The following is a 19,551-nucleotide window of genomic DNA, read 5'->3' as shown; positions in this document are numbered from 1 at the left end:
GAATGAGGGGCAGGGGGGAAACCAAAACACTCATCACAGTTTACAAGAAGGGTTTTATGAAAATTTATCATCACATCACAGTGGACAAATTGTAACTAGCCTTCATCTTGCACCAGACTTTAAAATCAGAAAATTCCTATTAATTCCATCTTCACTAGCCAATATAACTCTTCTCAGAATGTTCACAAAATATCAGTTCCACTCCATTTGGCAGACCAGTAGTATTCTAACAACTAACCTGATTTTTCTAAGTTTGGTCAACTGAGCATATGACCCCTAGTAATACTTGAGACCAATTCCCTGAGTGTTTTTTTACACAAAAGCCAGAGGATTATTTTGGACCTATGGGGTTACTGCTGATTAATTTTGTAAAATTGCTCAGCAGTTACATGAAGTTTGGCAAGAATAAGCTTGGCAGAATAGAAGAAAAGACAGAACTATCTAAAAAGTAAAGCACTCACTAAAACTTTACCACATCAAGTGCTTTGAGGAAAAAAAGAAAAGAAAGAAAAAAAAGATAGGTCCAGGGGTAGCTGTCCGTGCTTCACTGTTAATTTATTTTTATATGGGTTTAAAACAATTCAAAAGTTCAACTCCTCAGAATAATATGCTCAAAGTAACCATGAAAATTACTTGTGAAAATAAATGTCCTTTTTGGATTGATTTAGGTTCTCTCTATGGCTTTTTTATAAAGTGAGATTGGAAAAGAATTCAAATGGACTAAAATAAATTGTAGCAGCCTATTTTTGGCAGACTAGGGAGAAAGCTAGGAAATGGGTTTGTAGTTGGCATCAAGTGGATAGAGATGAGTCTGCTTCCTTCTGTCTTTTCAGAGTTCCCACGTTGTTAACACTGAAGATGAATATGTACTTGTGTGCATCTATTAGTACTTTTCACACCAATTACTCATATTATTATGATGAATAGCTCGTAGATGTATGGTGATTTATATAGGTCTAAGAACCCAACCAGAGGTATGTTGTACAAGTGATCTCTATTTTATAGGCACAATAACTGAGGCTCAGGGAACTTAATTGAGTTGCATATAGTTCGTACATTGTAGATCCAGGAATCAAAATTGAGTCTTCTGCTTTTTCCACCAAACATTTTCCCATGTATGTGTCAGCAGAATTAATCATCTTCTTAAAGGCTCAGAAAAGAATAGTTTCCAAATCAAACCACCTCTGTACATTTTCTTCAATATTGGTTAAGGTTCTTAAAACATTTTTTTCCTGTTGCAATACCCTGGTTGAAATCCAATGAAGTGTACTCTCAAAGATATCAGTTATTTCCTTTGTCTCATAGCTACCACGTTTTTTGAACAGTTATTTCTGCTTAGTGCTTTAGGGACCTGTTGCTATATTCTACAACTAAAATTTATAGCTTCACAAATATAAGGCAGGGCGAAAGGAGGAAAGGGGTGAGAAACAGGAATAGAAAAACATTCATTTGGCATTTTCAAAGCCCCCACTTATATTTATGGCTATCAGAAGGAAAATGACCATAAGCATATAAAGTCTTTTCTAACTCACATTGCAGCTCCAAATTTTGATCCAATGCAACTTCTATGCAATGTTTAATGCATTTAATTTATAATGTAATTTTCTTGAATCTGAGACTGACATTTGACTAGTAAAATATATTAAGTAACACATGGACACCTTAAGATAAGGAACAGATGCTAAGTAGGTTGAGAAAAAAAGACAAAGCTTCTCCCTAAGAAGAAATAAATGATAGATGAATTTGTTGTGCAGTCTTTTCAGTTGTGTCCAACTCTTTGTGACCCCATTTGGGGTTTTCTTGGCAAAGATACTAGAATGGTTTGTCATTTCTTTCTCCAGCTCATTTGACAGATGAGGGAACAGAAGCAAACAGGGTTAAGTGACTTGCCTGGGATCATACAGTTAGTAAGTGTTTGAGGCTAGATTTCTCTGCATTCTATCCACTGTGCCACCTTGTTGCCCTGACAGATGGACAGTCTTCTGTAAACTATTGGCAGCTATTTCCTCTTAGAAACACTGTGTCATAAGGATGACTCTATTGTAAAAGCACAGGAATGAGGTCCAGTGGAGGTCACTCTAACTTCAGTGCTCATTAAGGATTTCTGGCTGTTCAGCCTGGTTAAACATAGAATTTGAATGGCCTGAATAATAATTCAAACTCAAGTTCAGGTGATGATTTACAATGTTGTTGTGGAAGTAATGGAGCTGAATTCTCCATTACTCTTCTTTATGTATAATTCTGTGCTCTCTTCTTGTGTGTTTAAGGGCTAAAGGTGCAAGGAAGGGCACATGTACATCAAGGGCAGACTTAATAAGAAGGATCCTGGAATCCATTAACACCTCTAGCAACAACTCAGGGTTTTACTGAAAGAACATTTCACTTCAATAATTCCATCTGTAAAATTCATAATGAAATGATAATGAAAATTGTTTCAAAATGCTGCCCTATTTAGCTCTTAAGGCAAGTTCTGAGTCAGTGAATGAAAAATGTCACTGACATTAACCAATTACTAAGTATTTTATTAAGCACCTATGCTAGGCAGTGGTTTCATGCCGAAAATGAAACAATTCCCAGAGGAGTTTTGTATTCTACCGGGGGAGACAATATATAAGCAAACACAGTAATACCTAAGCAAACACAAAATGCGCACAAAACAAATACAAAGTAATTGGGGGTGGGAGGAGGTGCTAAGATGGAATATCAGGAAAGGTTTCCTACAGAAAGTATCATGAGCTTAATTTTGAAGCAAACTAAGCAAGAAGGAAGAAAAGAAGGGAACTTAGTCTAAGAGGCAAAGGTGAGGAGAGACAGAGAAGTAATTCTTAAAGTAACTGCTTAAAAGACAAAAGTAATGGGAAATGAGAAAAAAGTAACAGGAAACAAAAGACATCTAAAAGTTCCAGTTAAGGCCAGGTCCAGCAAAAACTTGCACTCAATTTCCAGGAGTTAATTTTAATTCTAATTTCCCTTGTCTTATCAGTTTTACAATAAAAAAGAAACTTTTTTTCAGTTGTTATTGCACTTACATGGTCTGTGACTCCAGAATCAGATTTCTGTAAATACGGCCTCCTCAAAGGTAGGGGGATTTCTGCTACATGCACTGCAAACAATAGTGTGAGGCCCTCGCTAGTTCATGAGAACTTGAGACTTAATGATTATTTGCTTCTAACTCCCATTGCTAACTTGGCTCTTTCAGGAAGGAGCAGGATGTGAATTTTGCCAAAACCTGCTCACCATTACAAAGTTCAGAGAACATAATGTGGTCTCTCAGCTGCTGAGAGCTCTGGTTTTATGGGAATGCGTCAACACACACCCAGCCATTTTGATTCTTTTTGGTAGTCTTCACTTAGGTGGGTGGAGATGGATTAAAAAAAATAAGCAGGTTTTAACTTGCATTTCCTCTTCATTCCTTTCACTTGTACTCCTTTATTGTTAGGATTTAAACATTCAAATTCTGTTGGTTCCTGACTAAACTTTTGGGTGCTGTTGGCTTTCTTCTAATAGGAAGAACATGAAAACACTTAGCTACTATTAAAATAACTGAGAAGGGCCACAGGGAATAGGAGCTAGAGAGCCAACTTCAGGGTCAAAAGACCTGGAGAGCTAAGTCACTTAACTTCCCCATGGCAACTCTCAAAGACTGAGTTGAAGAACTGTATTAGTTTTCTCACTAAGAATTCCCAAAGCCAAATGAAATAACAGGTCCAGAGCAATAAAAAACAAAACAATAAAAGTCAACTAAAACTCAAACCAACCTATATAAATTATCTTAAAACTTCTCAACTGCTTCCCCATAACAATTATAAACTTTTGAATTAATTCCATTGGTTTCTCCCACCAACCTCCCACATTTCTAACTTTATTTTCACACATAATACATCTTGTTCTAGGTCAAGATGACTTCCTCTATAGATTTTGTGCTCTACCACTTCTAACTGCTTCTTCTTCTAAAGTCACCATATATATATATATATATGTATACACACACACACACATATATCTATATCTATCTATCTATCTATTGCTTGCTCATTCACTCACTCACTCATCCATTCACTTATATTTTATTTTCCCCCAATTACAGAGTAAAACAATTTTTAAAAACACTTTTAAGTGTCCAATTCTATTCCTCCCTCCCTCCTTCCCCATTCATTTTTTTCTGAAAGATCAGGTCTCTCTATCTTAACGAGCCAGGGTTGGAAGTACAAGGGCTATTCATGGGCCTAATCTACTACTGATTGGAATGGGCGTTTTGATCTGTTTTGTTGCTGAACTGGGTTGGTTTGCTTCTCCTTAGGCAACGTGATAGTCTCTCTCAGTCCTCTGGGCTCACCAGACTGATGCTGCACTTGACACGGACACCCAATCTGCTTAGTCCACTACAGCTTAGAACTCCTCAACTCAAGGGATCCCCCACCCTCTTCTTCTCTAGTATATCACAATAATTGGCTTTAGAATTTATTATTATTTAAATTTTGTTTTATTTTTAATTTATGGAATAAAACAAGCATTTCCATAACACAGTATAATTTTAAAAAGATGATTGTACATGAACTGCAAATCCATTATGTGCAACTTGCTATTCCTCTTAAATATATAATAAAGTTATCATGTAAAATTTCTTTTTTTCCCCTTTCCTCTCCTCTCCCCCAAAAGATGGCTATCATTAGACATAAATATGTATATGTGTATATGTGTGTGTATATGTATGTATGTATGCATGTGAAAATAAAATCATTTTATACATACTTCTATTTATTTGTACTTTCTCTGGATGCAGGTTAAGAGTCTTCATAAATCTTTCATAGTTAATTCGCCTATTTATAACAGTCAAAATGACTTATTTGCTCAAAATTGTTCTTAAAACAATACTGTTGTTACCGTATACAATCTTCTTTTGGTTCTGCTCATTTCATTTTGTTATTTTGTGCAAGTCTATGCATGTTTTCCTAAGACCATCGAGCTCAACAATTTACAGCACAGTAGTATTCCATCACAATCATATACCACAACTTGTTCAGCCACTCTCCAATTGATGGGCACCCCTGTGATTTCTTGTTCTTTGCTACCACAAAGAGAATTTCTGTAAATATTTTAGAGTATATAGGTTCTTTTCCTCTTTCCCTAATCATCTCTGGAAATAGACCTAAGTAGTCTAGGTACTGCTGGGTCAGTGGGTAATAGGCAGTTTAATAACTCTTTGAAATAATTTCAAATTGCTCTCCAAAATGGCTGGATCAGTTGACGACTCCACTAACAGTGAATTAGTATTCCAATTTTTCTACATCCCTCTCAATATCTGTCGCTTTCTCCTTCAATCCTTTTAGCCAATCTGATAGGTGTAAAATGACATCTCAAGGTTGTTCTAATTTGCATTTCACTAATCGATAATGATTCAGAGAATTTTTTCATGACTATAAATTGTTTTGATTTCTTCATCAGAAAACTGCCTGTTCATATCCTTTGACCATTTATCAACTGGGGACTGACTTACATTCTTAGAGATTTTACAAAGTTCTTTATATATTTGAGATGAGACCTTTATCTAAGAAACTGTCTATAAAACTTTCCCCCAATTTTCTGCTTTCCTTCTGATCTTGGCTACATTTGTTTTATTTGTACAAAACCTTTTTAATTAAATGTAAACGAAATACCCATTATACTTCATTCTGCTATCTAACTGCCCAAGGTTCCTTTCAGGCTCAGTACAGGTACCTTCCTGATCCCCATAGTTTAGTACTCTCTTTTTTCTCAAATTACCTTATACTTACATGTGAATATGCTGTATGCCCCTTGCCTCTTACTCCCCAGGTTTTTCCATTTTCATCTGAGGGTCTAACACAATGCCTTGCTCACAGAAGGAAAATAACTGAAGTAGAATATAAATACTCATCTTCTGCCAGATCATTTCTATTGGAAAGAACTCCAATCCTAAGAAACAAGTAGGTTTTTCCAACCTGGCTCAGATATAAGCTATTTTTTATGAATGGCACAAAGGAGGAAGTCAATGATCATTATTTAATGGAAGGCTAAAAATATAGTAATATAACTCGTATATAAAATTGACCTTACTCAGGCTAGCACTGAGATGTTTTTTATAGATTCCTGACGCATAATTTTACAGTATTATTTCATACTAACCAGAGAATCCCTCGAAAGTAATTCTGTCTCCAGGAACAGATCCACTGGGAGGATCCAAGATTTCCACCTTCTCTGGTGAACTGGCACACATCACCATTGCCTGAGATATCACTCCCCTCATCTTTGCAGGCTTCAGATTACAAAGTAAAATCACCATCCTATCCTGCATCTGTAAGAATAACAAATCAGATAATCAAAGGTGAGTTAAATTTTATATAAGAGTACTGAATTTAAAATGAAACAAAAAATAAAATATATTGCTTCTGAGTGTCTATCAATAATAAAAGCATTCTGAGAATTTTATATCATAATTTTAGAACCATCTATAAGAGTGTAAATATAGAAAATGTTAAAGTCGAAGGTATATATGCCAGTAACTATCAGTACGTATGAAAATAAATCTCAATGTCCTTAAACTTCTATCCCATTCTCCTAAGACACAACTTATTTCACGTTTATCAGGTTACTAGATTTTGTAAATGACAAAAAAGCAATGAAACTGCTTAAAACTTTTAAGTGTGAACTCCAAATACTCTCCAAGTTCAATCCATTTATTTACCAACAAATTCTATTTTTCATGAAGTCTGATAAAAGCTTTAGCTCTACTGCACCCCTTGGTTATATTAGGGGATATCTATGAGGAGAACTGTTTATCAAAAAGGAGGAGCTACCTTAATTTGTCAGTGAAAAGAAAGGGTAGCTCTAAATCCTACCAGAGATAATGATACATTTTTGGAGGAATGAAATGAGAACCAGGATTTCTCCAAAAATGACTGACTGTAAGATGAACCACTAGAGAGTAAATAAGAAGCAAAAAAAAGAAGATAAAGAAAAACATTCCAATTAAAGTAAGTAAAGTGGGAGGTCAGAAGACTTCTGATATGTGTGATCCATGTACTACTGATTACAGTCATTTTATAGAGGAGATTAATGATGAGGAAAGTTATGTGATTTGTTCAGGGTATTAAGACAGAAACAATGAGAAAACTATACAGCATCAAAAGAGAAGATCTTTCCAATCCACCCCTCTATCAAACTGATGTTTAACCTATAGGAACTTTTTTTTTCAAATATGACAACTTGGCAAAAGGGATTGTAAAAGATTGCATGCATAAATGCATGATAAAGTAATCATGCATTCAAAAACAATGTTAATTTTCTATGGTACTTTCTTTGTTGAGAGCTTATTTTCTTGCCTAACATTCTGGAGCTATTATAATCACCACCCTTAGATCTCCTTGAACTTACTATTAACTTTTATGGGGCCTGTAAAATGCTTCACAGAACCAGGAAACAGTAATAAAGACTAACTACTGGTATTACATTTGCAAAAACAAAACCCAGAAGTTTCTTTCATTTTTATAATTCAGTCAACTTAAAAAGTTAAATAACTTAATTTTTCTAGTCTTGAAATATTCTTTATATCCTAAATTATGCAATCAAATATGTACTATTTCGTATGCTCACTGAACTTTTCCACTTCAAGATGAATAACAAACACATATATTTCCCATGTAACCCAAATACCTAAATTTCTATCTACTATGGAATTAAAGAAATATGGTTAAAAGTATATAGAAGAGGAGAATAAGTTAAAATTATTATTTATTTTTTAAACTGTCTTGTCTATAGGAACACTTTTGTAGTGTATACTAAGGATTATTTCTAGGGAAGTGAATTTTCTCACTGTTGCAGCACTTTTTAAGAAACAAAATCAAAGGGTGCAGGGAATGTGAGGTTTCCCCTCTCTTAGGAGCAGGCAGTTGTTTTGGAAAGATGACTAAACTAGGATGTGGATACCAGTTTGGAGTTGTCATATAGAACAAGCATGGCACACTACCAAGAACAGACAAGGTAGAGGGGTGGGGAGGAGGTGCAGCTGTTTTGACTGAATCCAAACTTCACAGAACAAATCCCCGTAATAAAAGGATTTGTTCTGTAAAATTTGGAGTCAGTCAAAAGGCTGCACCCAAGCAGGCCTTACTTAACTGCTTCTATTTCATATCTTACTCTTTATCTACTCATACTTATTTCCACCCTTTGCAGTTTGGCTTCCCACCTCAACACTAGATTGATTACACCTGCTCTTTCCACAAGTAAAGATCTCTTAACTGTCAAATCTGATGGTCTTTACTTAGTCCTACAGTTTCTCTTCTCTTGGATTTCATGACACTGCTCTCTCCTGGTTCACCTGTTACTTTTCTGACAGCTCCTTCTCAATTTCCTTTGCTGACTCATCATCCTTATGACACCCGCTGCCTACAGGTGCTCCCCAAGGCTCTTTTCTTTTTCTGCACTCTGTCCAAAATAGAGCCCATTATCTGTGCCTCCCAAATCCATCCCTCTTCCAAAGTTCCCTACTTTTTTTGATGGCATCCGCACCCTTTCAGTCTTTCAGCTTCACGACTGTCTTTATCTTTGACTCTTTATTCTCTCACTTTACATACCCAGAGTTTCCAAATACTAACTTTATAGACAATGAGAACAGAATTCAAATATTTCAAAAGGCTGTCATGCATAAGAGGATTAGACTTGTTCTGGCTGGTTTCAGAGAGCAGGCCGAACAGGTAGGTCTTAGATCTGCTTAAGATTCATATTAATATGACTGTACATGTATAATCTATATCAGATTGCTTGCTGTCTTGGGGAGGGTGGAGTGGAGGAAAGGAGAAAAATTTGGAACTCAAAATCTAATAAAAGTGAATGTTGAAAACTATCTTTATATGTAATTGGGATAAGAGAAAAGCTTCATAAACACTGGAGCTGTCCAGAAGTTCAATGGCCTGTCTATACAGGGGTATGCCACCCTCAATGAAAGTCTATGAGCAGAGATGGATTACTGTCAGCAATACAGTAGAGGTATGTTCAAGGAAGTGTTGGATTAGAAAAACCGAAGATTTTTTCAAAGGTTGTGATCCTTTTGAATATGCAATTATCCTCTTAGTCATTATCTTTACTGAGGTAAGGTATTTTGAGATGTTATCTAAAGTTCATTCAGAAAGTTCTAAATTAAAACAGTATTGGCTAGACTTAAATTACTCTAATGGTTTGCTATGCTATTACCTCAAGAAAAAAAAATTCAAACAAGGATTTCTTCATAACTAAGAATGAATTTTCCCAATTGTTTTTCATTATATTATCATCTTTATTATTTATAGCTTTTTCTGTAAAGCAGATATAAACGAGATATTGAGAAACAACGAAACAATTTAACAGAATCTAAGCAATTTTTCTGATTTTTAATATACAAGGTAATGGTTGTGATGTTGCCTCACATTCTAGTGTAATCACTCAAGTTTAAAAAAAAGATGATTACAAAAAGTGAATAAAATGAAAAAATAGGGGGGGGGGAATTATTATTTCATGGCCCCAAACTCCACGAAACTGGGAAAGTTATAGATGCTTAGGACTTTAGTTCTAGAGCTGGAGGGGGAAAATTGTCATTTTCTTTTTTTTTTTCACTTTTATTTTTTTTCAGGTTATAAAGAAGGATTGTATCACTTGGAATGAACAAGGGGAAAGAGGAAACAAAACCAAACAAGAAAAAGAAAAAGAACAGGTAGTTTGTTTCAATCTGGATTCAAACTCAGTTCTTTCTATGGATGTAGACATCTCTCTCCATCATGAATCTTTTGGGGTTGACTTATAACCCTGCATTGCTGAGAAGAGTCCAGTGCCTATCAAAGGTGGTTGTCACACATACGTTGTGTCTGTAATTGTGTACAAATTTCTCCTGGTTCTACTCTTCTCATTCAGCATCAGTTTGTATAAGCCTCTCCAAGGTAAATATGAAGTCCATCTTCTCTTCGTTTATTTATAGCACAACAGAATTTCCATTACATTCATATACCACAACTTGTTCAGCCATTCCCCAATTGATGGGCACCCCCATCAATTTCTACTTCCTTGCCAGAAAATTGTCATTTTCACTGAGGTCCTTAGAAAGGCCACATAGTTCAACCTCACATATAAAAAAAAATTTATGCATAAACCACATATAGACAAATGGTCAACAGATATGAATAGTTAAAAGAAATACAAAGTATTTATTGAAAAAAGTGTTCAAAATAATTAATATTCAAAGAATATGGGATGTGAATACATTAGAAAGACTATATAAAAAAATGGGAGAAATAGGGTAGACATGTATGAAGGGATTCAGAGTAAAGAACAAAGAGCCTGGAAATAACATACACAGTGACTGAAAAAATATGAAGTCAATCTGGACAGATAGAACTTATTAATAATCAATAATCCAACTGCTGTTTCCATGAACACATGTTATAAAGGCTCTGCTGTTGTGTCCAAACAAACTCCTCCCTTCCACAGATCTGCCATCTTACATTTTCCAGCAGTGACAGCGATCACAGCCCATTCATGCCAGCTCATGCTGTGTCACTTGTGTGTCTATTCTCCCTTCAGGCCTCCACAGGGGATCCACTTCAGCTGGTAGTTTTGTCGTGGTGCTTCCTGATTATCCTTCCTCCTCCTATCACACGTCTTTCTCTAAGGCCATGCTACTTCTCCTGCACAGTTCTTCACTGGCAACATGCTGCAGTCCGCTCATGTTTGCCACGGTGCTCTTTTTGTGACCTAAACTTTAAATTCAACGGAGACTGTGATATGCAATACCTTGTATACAGCATCATGGCAAGAACATTCTGTTGAAAAGATAAACCTTTATTTTAGGGAGAAGCTTCGGGTCATTAAAAAACACTGCACAACTTCTAAAAGGCAATTCAGTTAAATAAATGAGCTCCTACCAGATAACTATTTGTGGTGTTTGTTCAAGATCTAGGAACTGATAAAGCAATTCTATGAAATGTATATTCAAATAAGTGTCTCTGTCTGGAGAAGAGGAATTCTTTTTTTTCGGTAGGTTTTCTTCTTCTTCTTTTGCTTTTTGGAGGGGGAAGGCAGGGCAATTGGGTTAAATGACTTGTGCAAGGTCACACGGCTAGTTTTGTGTTAAGTGTCTGAAGCCGAATTTGAACTCAGGTCCTCCTGACTCCAGGGCTGGTGCTCTATTCACTGAGCCACCTAGCTGCCCCGAGAATAATCTTCTTAAGCACCAAGGGCATCACTAATGAAAGTCTAAGAAGGGAAGAAAAAGTTTTCAGAAATCATATTCTACAATACACCATATCTTTACAATGACAAAACTGACTTAAAGGTATAGGAACCACAAGATCTCCTTGAGCTTATTTTTTTCAATTATAAAAAAGTTTTTGATTTGGTATAGTAAAATAATTAAAGACTTTTCCAACAAGATGTCTTTCATGCATGTGTCAAAATTACACAAGATTCCTTGAAAGATGGAACAAAAAGCTAGGCTTGTTTAACTACCCTTTGATTGTTAGTATCAAATGAGATATAGCATGGTGGTATGACCACCACAGGGTTTTCCATGATGAGAGAATATTCAGTAGAGTCCAAATGAAACAGATTGATAGCTGTATTTCCAGATGTGGTGCTCCTGGAACACTGCCTCTTGGATGGCTGAACAAACTGTCACATATGAAATGTAACAGAATACTGCTAAGATGATGAAAAATGTAATTTCAGAGAATACTGAGTATTCTCTGAACTGAGGCAGAGGGAAGCAAGAACCAAGAATTAGAAAACAATTTCTACAAGGACATCAACGCTGTAAAGAAAAAGAATTTTGAAAGAACTCCGATCAATGCAATACCCAACTATGTGTTCAAAGAACCTAGGAAGAAATATATTACCCATCTCCCAAAAGAGGTGATGCATACAAAGTCTGGAAAGAAACACTCATTTTTGGACATGTGGACTATGTAGATTGCTTTGTTTAACTGTGCTTAATTATTATTATTTTTTTCTTCTTAGTTCTTAATGGAGGGAGGAAGGAAAGGAGAGGAAAGGAAAGGAGAAGGATGAGAGGAATTACCAACAATGATATCAAAAAAGAGAACCTTTGTAATAGGTAGAATTTATTATATGCTTTTTTCCTTAAAAAGCATAGAATACTTGATTGATATGATACCCGAATGTCATATATAATTTTTTGTGTGTGTTCTGTTTCATGTATGGAAATGCTCTTTGTGTTGCTATTTAATTGAGAATAAAAACTTTTTAAAAATCATGCATTAATTTGTAATAATATATTAATCTTATCTGCAAAATCAGTAGATGGTCATCTTAAGAAGCTGACATCAGGAGTTTTTAATGCTACTACAGGAGAAGCAAAAATGTCCAGTAAGACAAGAATGATCAATGACTATAGATTGCAAGATTTGCCCCAAAATGATAAAATTGGAAGGGTGTGTATGTGTGCATGTGCATGTTCGCCTGTACCTTCCTCTCCCCACAGCAATCAATGGTTTTCAGTACACATTTGGTTAGAAATACTTCACTTGGCTCTAAACTCCCAGGGAGCTCATTCTCATCTTTCCTCCTTCCCTTTCCTCTCCAGTGTCTTCCCCTCTGTCTCTTATTCTGAGAACCATCACCATTGCTATTTTCACTGAAACAGATGGATCCCCTCTTCCACTAACTATCCCTGTGAAGCCCCTTTCCTGGGCCACAATTCCCCTTACAGGCAGCATCTCCCCCAATTAAAATGTAAGCTCTCTGAGGGTAGGAGCATCTCGATTTTGATTTGTATTCTTAGCAATCCTTATCCTTAGTACAGTGTCTTAAACAGACTAAAAGTTAATAAATGCTTCATTCATTCATTCATTCATTCACTCATTCACTCATTCCAGGTACAGGACTCTTTCCGCTACACTAGGCTGCCTCCCTAAGCAGATTAATTAGGAAGTGAGAAAAAGTAATTCAGACTTGGACTTTTGCTGTTAATGCGAAGTAAATACTGAACCAACACCTAACCATGAATACTATGGCTTTCTAATTATAGATTAAAAACAGTTGCCAGACCGTCTTCAACACTGACTCACAGAAGAAAACGTAATACAATTATTTTGATCAAAACTCAACTTGGGTAAATAATCAATATTGAGTTCCTCATTAGAGTTTCAATTCACAATTCCATTTTTTAAAAAAACATTTGCTCTCCCCAATCGACATGCAAACAGGGGAAGTATTGCTGGATATAGTTACAGAGCATCTGTTCAAAAGTAACTCAACTGGGTTTAACTCTACAACCCTACAAAGAAATAATCATAAAGCATGAACAAATTTTAAAAAGAACTCAGGCTCCCTCTAAAATCCAGTATTTTGGTGAATTGGGTCCTGGGAAATTCCAAAACTTTAATACCTGCACTTAAGGTATTTATAAAGCTGCATTCAAATTGCTAGAGTGAAAGTAGAAAGCCTGAACCACTCAAGTTTTTTAAACTCACTTAAAATATGAACTTGAAATACAAATACTATGCAACAGTTTTTGTGGGATAAGGGTCCTTCAAGGTTTTAGAAGCTCACCTTTAAGCTTGCTAGAGAACTAGCAATTTTTATTTCTGTAATGACAGAGCTAAGTACAAGAAGTCTGGCAGCAATGAGCAACATATTCTAAGTAATAAAACCCTATATTTTTTTCTGTGAGGAGCACGAGAGGGTAGTCAAAGGTTTAAAACAATGGATCCATTCTTCCTTTTATTCTCCAGGATTTTCTACCTTTCTTTGGGAAATCTTTTTAGGGTTTTTACTGGGTTTTTCCCCCCTTTTCTTCCAGGTAAATCTGAAGTTGGCTATATTCCACAAAGCAACCACCATTCAAAACTGGAAAATGTCCTGTGGACATGAGTTATCTGATAAGGAAATGCCTTTTTGTTGAACACATCATGGATTAGCACCATCTGGGACTGAATGAAAAGAAACACAGCTCAAAAGTAATATACCTGGTCAAGGGGAACATATTTCACCAAGCCACTGACAACTGTTCTTGGTACTTTCTCTCCAACATCCACCTCTTCAACATATAAAGAATCTGCATCAGGATGCTTTTTGGCAGTGATGATACAACCAATGCGAAGATCCAGTAGAGAGACATCGATTGGTTTGGAATAAGGGGCTGCAGCTGCTGGTTGCTTTTGCTTCTTTTCCTTCTTCTCTCCTGTCAAGTATTCAGGAACGGTACTCAGTCAGGAAGCAAAACCATAATATAATACAATTAATTTACATTCTCAATGCAGAAGCTGCCTCTAAGATAACATTACATATGCTGACTCCTCCATACCAGTCTACCTCAAGCTCACCACAATGCAGTCAGCCCAACCTGCTGGAGCTCTCCTACACTGACCCTATGAGAAAATCAGGAGATGTGCTACAAACACTAACAAGCCTGATCTGTGCCTGCATCATATGATCTCTTTCAGTATGTTTGGTATCATTAAAAAAAAAAAGAATGGTTCATTAAGGCGATTTTACTGTCACACCATAAGATCACAGGTCTTGAGCCTGAAGTGACCTCAGAGGCCATCTAATCCAACCTACTCATTTCACACATGAGGAAACTAAGACCTATTGACGTGAAGTGACTTGCCAAGGTCATAGAGGTACCACTTTCAGAGACTTGAACTCAGGTTTTCTGGCTCCAGTTGGTATTCTTTCTACTGTACCATGCTGTCCCATATTTCTATGTCTTGCTTTTCTGAGTCCCAGAACGATATGAAGTAGTATCCCAGTGTAATTTAAGAAAATTCTTAAATTTCCAATGGGCCTCATCATTCTTTTATGTTATTTTACAGAACTGTGAATAATAGTATTATAAAAACAGTATAGCCTGACTGTAATTTAAATGTTATCCTACTGGCTAAACATCTTTCTCTTTTGAGTTTCCAACCATCTCTACCAAAGTACTAATCAAAAGACCCTGAGATTTCAAAGACTATGCCAGTCAGGTTCTACCATGTTAGAGAAGACATCTAACAAAAATTTATCCCACCTGCCAACAGGGCAGACCTTCCTCATTGGGCCTGGGAGAGCAAGTGTCAAAGGATATCAGTCTCCCCAAACCTTCTTGCCAATGTCCCTTTCCCTCCTTCCCTCTCCTGGTTGGAGGCTGACTCCCTCTACTCCCACACCTTCATCATGAAATCCAGAGTCCCTCCTTTACTCAGACTTGAGGCTCACTGGTATATTCTCAATAGTGGGGTCTAGGGCCCCTGTAGACCCAAAGATAGGTGAGGAAATATGGTCATTCACACCATTCAGATTTGGGTATGCAGGGAAATCACAACTACAATATTTGGAAAATACAGATGACTTCAAGGTTTCTTTCAAGACTTTCAAGACCTCAAGGATCTTATAATCTAACATAGGAAAACAATATAAAAAAGGAAGTGAAAAAGGGGGGGGGGGAGGAGGTAAGTCAGGGAGTAACTGGCAAGGGGGCCTGATGTACCTGGAGCTTAAACCAAGCAAGGCAGCTGATGAAAACTGAACCACTACCTGGAAAGTTCTGAGCTCTCTATAAAGGAAGGCTCTGGACTGAGTTTATCATTCTGCCCTCTAGTCAAGGGGAGAATGCTGAGTATTAAAGCTGAGTCAATCTGCAAGATGATGAAATTTCAGGTGATGAACTGAATTAAAGACAAGCAGAGGAACTGATGGGAAATGAACATGTGGAATATATGGAATACGTGCTGTCTCTTAGAATATGAACACCTTGAGAACAGGGACTGTCTCCCTTTTCCATTTGTACACCCGAAGCTTAACACAAAGTAAGCAGTTTATAAATGCTTTTTTCATTCATCTGTTATCAATTAACAATCAATGCCTACCACAGACAAGGCATTGCGCCAGATGTTAGGGATACAAAGATAAAAATGAAACATTTTCTCTTTTCAAGGAACATTAATTCTATTGCGCATGCTCAAAGTTAAGCAAGTGGAAGATAAGGAGGGAAAGGATACAAAAACTAAGGTCTTTGGGAAGACTTTGCAAGAGGCAGCAACTAAGCTATCTCAAGGAAGATAAGGATCCTGAGAGGCAGATGATGATGGGGTGCATTCTAGGAGTGGGAGATTGTGTGAATGTAGAAGATGTAATAGCAGGAGCTAGTACATTACAGTTTGGTTGGGACAGAAAGTGCATGAAACAGATTAAAGTGGAACATATTTAGAAAAGTGGGTTGTACTGAAATAGTAGAGGGTTTTAAATACTAGCTTGTATTTTATGGTTGGGACAATGAAGAACCTCTGCCAGTCTCTGAAAAGGGTGAATAACATGATCACACTTGTGTTACCTATGAAAGGTATTTTGGCATCGGTATGGAAGATGGATTTGAGAATGGAGAAACCAATTATGAGGCTATTCCAAGAGTCCAAAGAAGAGGTGAATGAGGGTCCAAACTAAAGTAGGGGCAAGTGTAAGTGAAGATATTCACTCTGTTCATATTTCCAATTCCTATTTTAAAACATTTATATTTAATTAATCATTATTTATTCTCTTTAACATGGGCTCAAAGGAACCTTACCTTATGACTTGAAAGAGTGAAAAAAAGTTATGTATGTGTATACACACACACACATATGTATTCTTGGTTCAGAAATGTAACTTAATGTATGTTCAGGACTCTCCAGTGATGAAGATGTATACAACAAGTTAGGAACTGAAAGAGTTGTCTGTGGCACTAGGAGATTAAGTGATACACTTGCCCATAATTACAAAGCCAGTATGAATATGAGAAAGATATGAAGGTTAGATCTTACTGTTTCCAAGCTCAATTCCATTGCTTAGTTTTGCTTTAGTCCCTACCTCCCACAAAACAGCTGATTAAAATGAAAAAAAAAAAAAAAAAGCCAAAAAACTTTTTTTTTTTTCAGATTATAACAGTAAAAAAACAAAATAATGTGATAAAGTAATGGGCCATTTTGTTTTAGGAAAGGGGGAGTCAAAAGGTGGATCTGGACAGGTGAATGCTTCAAGCAAAACAAGTGAGGTCCCTGTTTAAAAAGGGATAGAAAGATGCAGAACTAGATTCTAATTGTTCCAAGGGAAATAACAACAGACACCAGCTGATTTTTTGGATTAAGAGTGATAGACAAATACCCATACTCAGTGTAACAGAGTATGATGGAGGAAAACACAAACAAAAATTATAACACTAAATGTTAGTAGGATGCATTCACTCATAAAGCAGAAAAGGGTGGCTCAATAAATTCCTTTAATTTCCTTTCATACCCAATTTAGGTATCAGTACCATATTTGTATCATAAAAAAGAATTTGGTAGGACTCCTCCAATTTTCTCAAATAGTTTATGAAATATTGGAATCAATTGTACTTTAAATGTTTGATAGGATTCGCTTGTAAAACCATCTGGCCCTTGAGATTTTTTCCTAGGGAGTTCATTAATGGCTTGTTGAATTTCAATTTTCTACTTCACCTTCAGTTAATTTGGGCAATTTATATTTTTGTAAATATTCATCTATTTCACTAAGATTATCAAATTTATGGGGATGCAACTGGGCAAAATAATGCCTAATTATTGTTTTAATTTCCTCTTCACTGGAGGTTACCTTTTCATTTTTGATACTGATAATTTGATCCTTTTTTTTTTATCAAATTGACTAAAGGTCTATCAATTTTATTGCTTGTTTTCATAAAACCAGCTTAGTTTTATTTATTAGATAGTTTTCTTAATTTCAATTTTACTAATCTCTCCTTTGGTTTTCAGTATTTCTAATTTAGTATTTATTTGGGGATTTACAATTTGTTCTTTTTGTAGCTTTTTCAGTTGCAAGCCCAATTTATTGATCTCCATTTTCTCTATTTTATTCATGTATGCATTCAGAGATATAAAACTTCCCCTAAGAACTGTTTTCGCTGCATCCCACAAGTTTTGGTATGTTGTCTCATTATCATCATTCTCTTGAATGAAATTACTCATTGTTTGATCCACTCATTCTTTAGGATTAAGTTATTTAGTTTCCAGTTAGTCTTTAGTCTATCTTTCCATGGCCCTTTATTACATATAATTTTTATTGCATCATGATCTGAAAAGTATATGATGGGGTGCTTGGGTTGTCTATGTTTGTAACATCATTTGTAAAATCAATTTGTAAAACCAGTTTGTAAAATCACATTCTCCCCCAAGCCTTAACTCTGCCCCTTCCCCCTGCCAGCACTCTGCCTAGCAACAATTCATGAACTGTTTATCTCCCCCAAGTATAATGACCAGCTGCACCTACGAATCCTTTAATGCACTATCTGTAAGTTAGCGAATTAGGCACATCCCGAATCTCTGTTAGCCTTGGTTCCCAACATCCATCTGGTCAAACAGGACACTGATGGGTGACCGACTAGGCACTTCTCAGTCAGCCCTGACCACTAGCTGACTTAGTGACGTTTCAAGCCTAAAACCACACCTCCAGGTAGATCCCCTTCCCCCCCTTAGGCTATTTCCTGGTGAATTACGGGCAATACATCTGTGCAGTTGATATTAAAAGTGCATGTTCCTTTAAGCATTGACCACTCCTTAACTCCTCCCTAATCCCACCCTTACTCACCTAGTTAGCATAAGTGACATCTGATTTACTAGTATACCTCTTTATAAACTATCCCTAAGACTTTAAGTTTGCATGTTCTCTGTAATTGGGGAAAAATAAAATATAAGTGAATGGATGAGTGAGCAAGCAATAGATACACATATGGTTACTTTAGCTGAAGCATAATATGTTCTATTCCAGCCTTTTACCTTTACCCTACATGTATCCCCTTGTTTCAAATGTTTCCTGTAGACAGCATATTGTAGGATTATGGTTTTTAATCCATTCTGCTATCCAGAATATCTCCATTTTATGGGGGAGTTAATCCCATTTACATTCACAGTTATGATTAGTATCTGTCTTTCCATCCTATTCTCTCCCCTGTTTATGCTTTTATTTCTCCCTTCAACTCCTTAAGTTTTCCTTTTGACTGCTGCCTCCCTCAGTATTCCCTCCCTATCAACCTCCCTTCCTTTTCTTACCTTTCCCCCTTACTACTTCTTCCCTCCCTTCTAACAACCACCCCTTTTTTCCCCTTTTCCCTCCTATTGCCTGTAAGGCATGATAGATTTTTACACTTAACAAGGTATGTTGTTCCCTTCTTAAATCAAAACTGATGAGAGTAAATGGCATGCAGTGTTCCTCTCCCTCCCTTCTTTCCCTCTATTATAATAGGTTGTGTCTTTTCATGTTAGAATCCTATATTTAAGTGATTATGTAATTCCCTCCTTGAACCAAAACCAATGAGTGAAGCTCATAAAATGTTCATCTCCCTCTCTTCTTTCCTTCTACTATATGTTTTTATGCCTCTTTGTGTGGCATAATTTACACTTTTCTGCCTCCTCCTTTCCTCTTCTCCCATTATAATTCCTTTGCTTCCTTTAACAGGGTTTTTTTAAAATCATCACTTTGGTTAGTTTTTACCCACACCCTCTACCTATGTATAACCCTTTTATATGTCACGATGATTATACAATTCTCAATACTGACAGG

At 36.3% G+C, this 19,551-nt stretch overlaps 1 protein-coding gene across 2 annotated transcripts in view; it reads right to left on the bottom strand.

Moving 5' to 3' along the window:
- AIMP1 (aminoacyl tRNA synthetase complex interacting multifunctional protein 1) overlaps window positions 1–19,551 on the bottom strand; it is a 61,010-nt gene that overhangs the window by 8,381 nt on the left and 33,078 nt on the right. For both annotated transcript variants that reach the window (XM_069094788.1, XM_069094782.1), the window contains 2 exons: window positions 13,968–14,182; window positions 6,145–6,313 (listed from right to left, as the gene is read on the bottom strand). In XM_069094788.1, coding sequence (XP_068950889.1) covers window positions 6,145–6,313; window positions 13,968–14,182 — 384 coding nt within the window. The remainder of the gene's footprint in view (window positions 1–6,144; window positions 6,314–13,967; window positions 14,183–19,551) is intronic.

This window comes from Petaurus breviceps, unplaced genomic scaffold (assembly GCF_028583685.1).
Source record: "Petaurus breviceps papuanus isolate PSGF00001 unplaced genomic scaffold, PetGlider_PUasm1.0 126, whole genome shotgun sequence".
Classification (NCBI taxonomy): Eukaryota; Metazoa; Chordata; class Mammalia; order Diprotodontia; family Petauridae; genus Petaurus; species Petaurus breviceps.
This window is presented reverse-complemented; position numbering and strand designations above follow the sequence as displayed.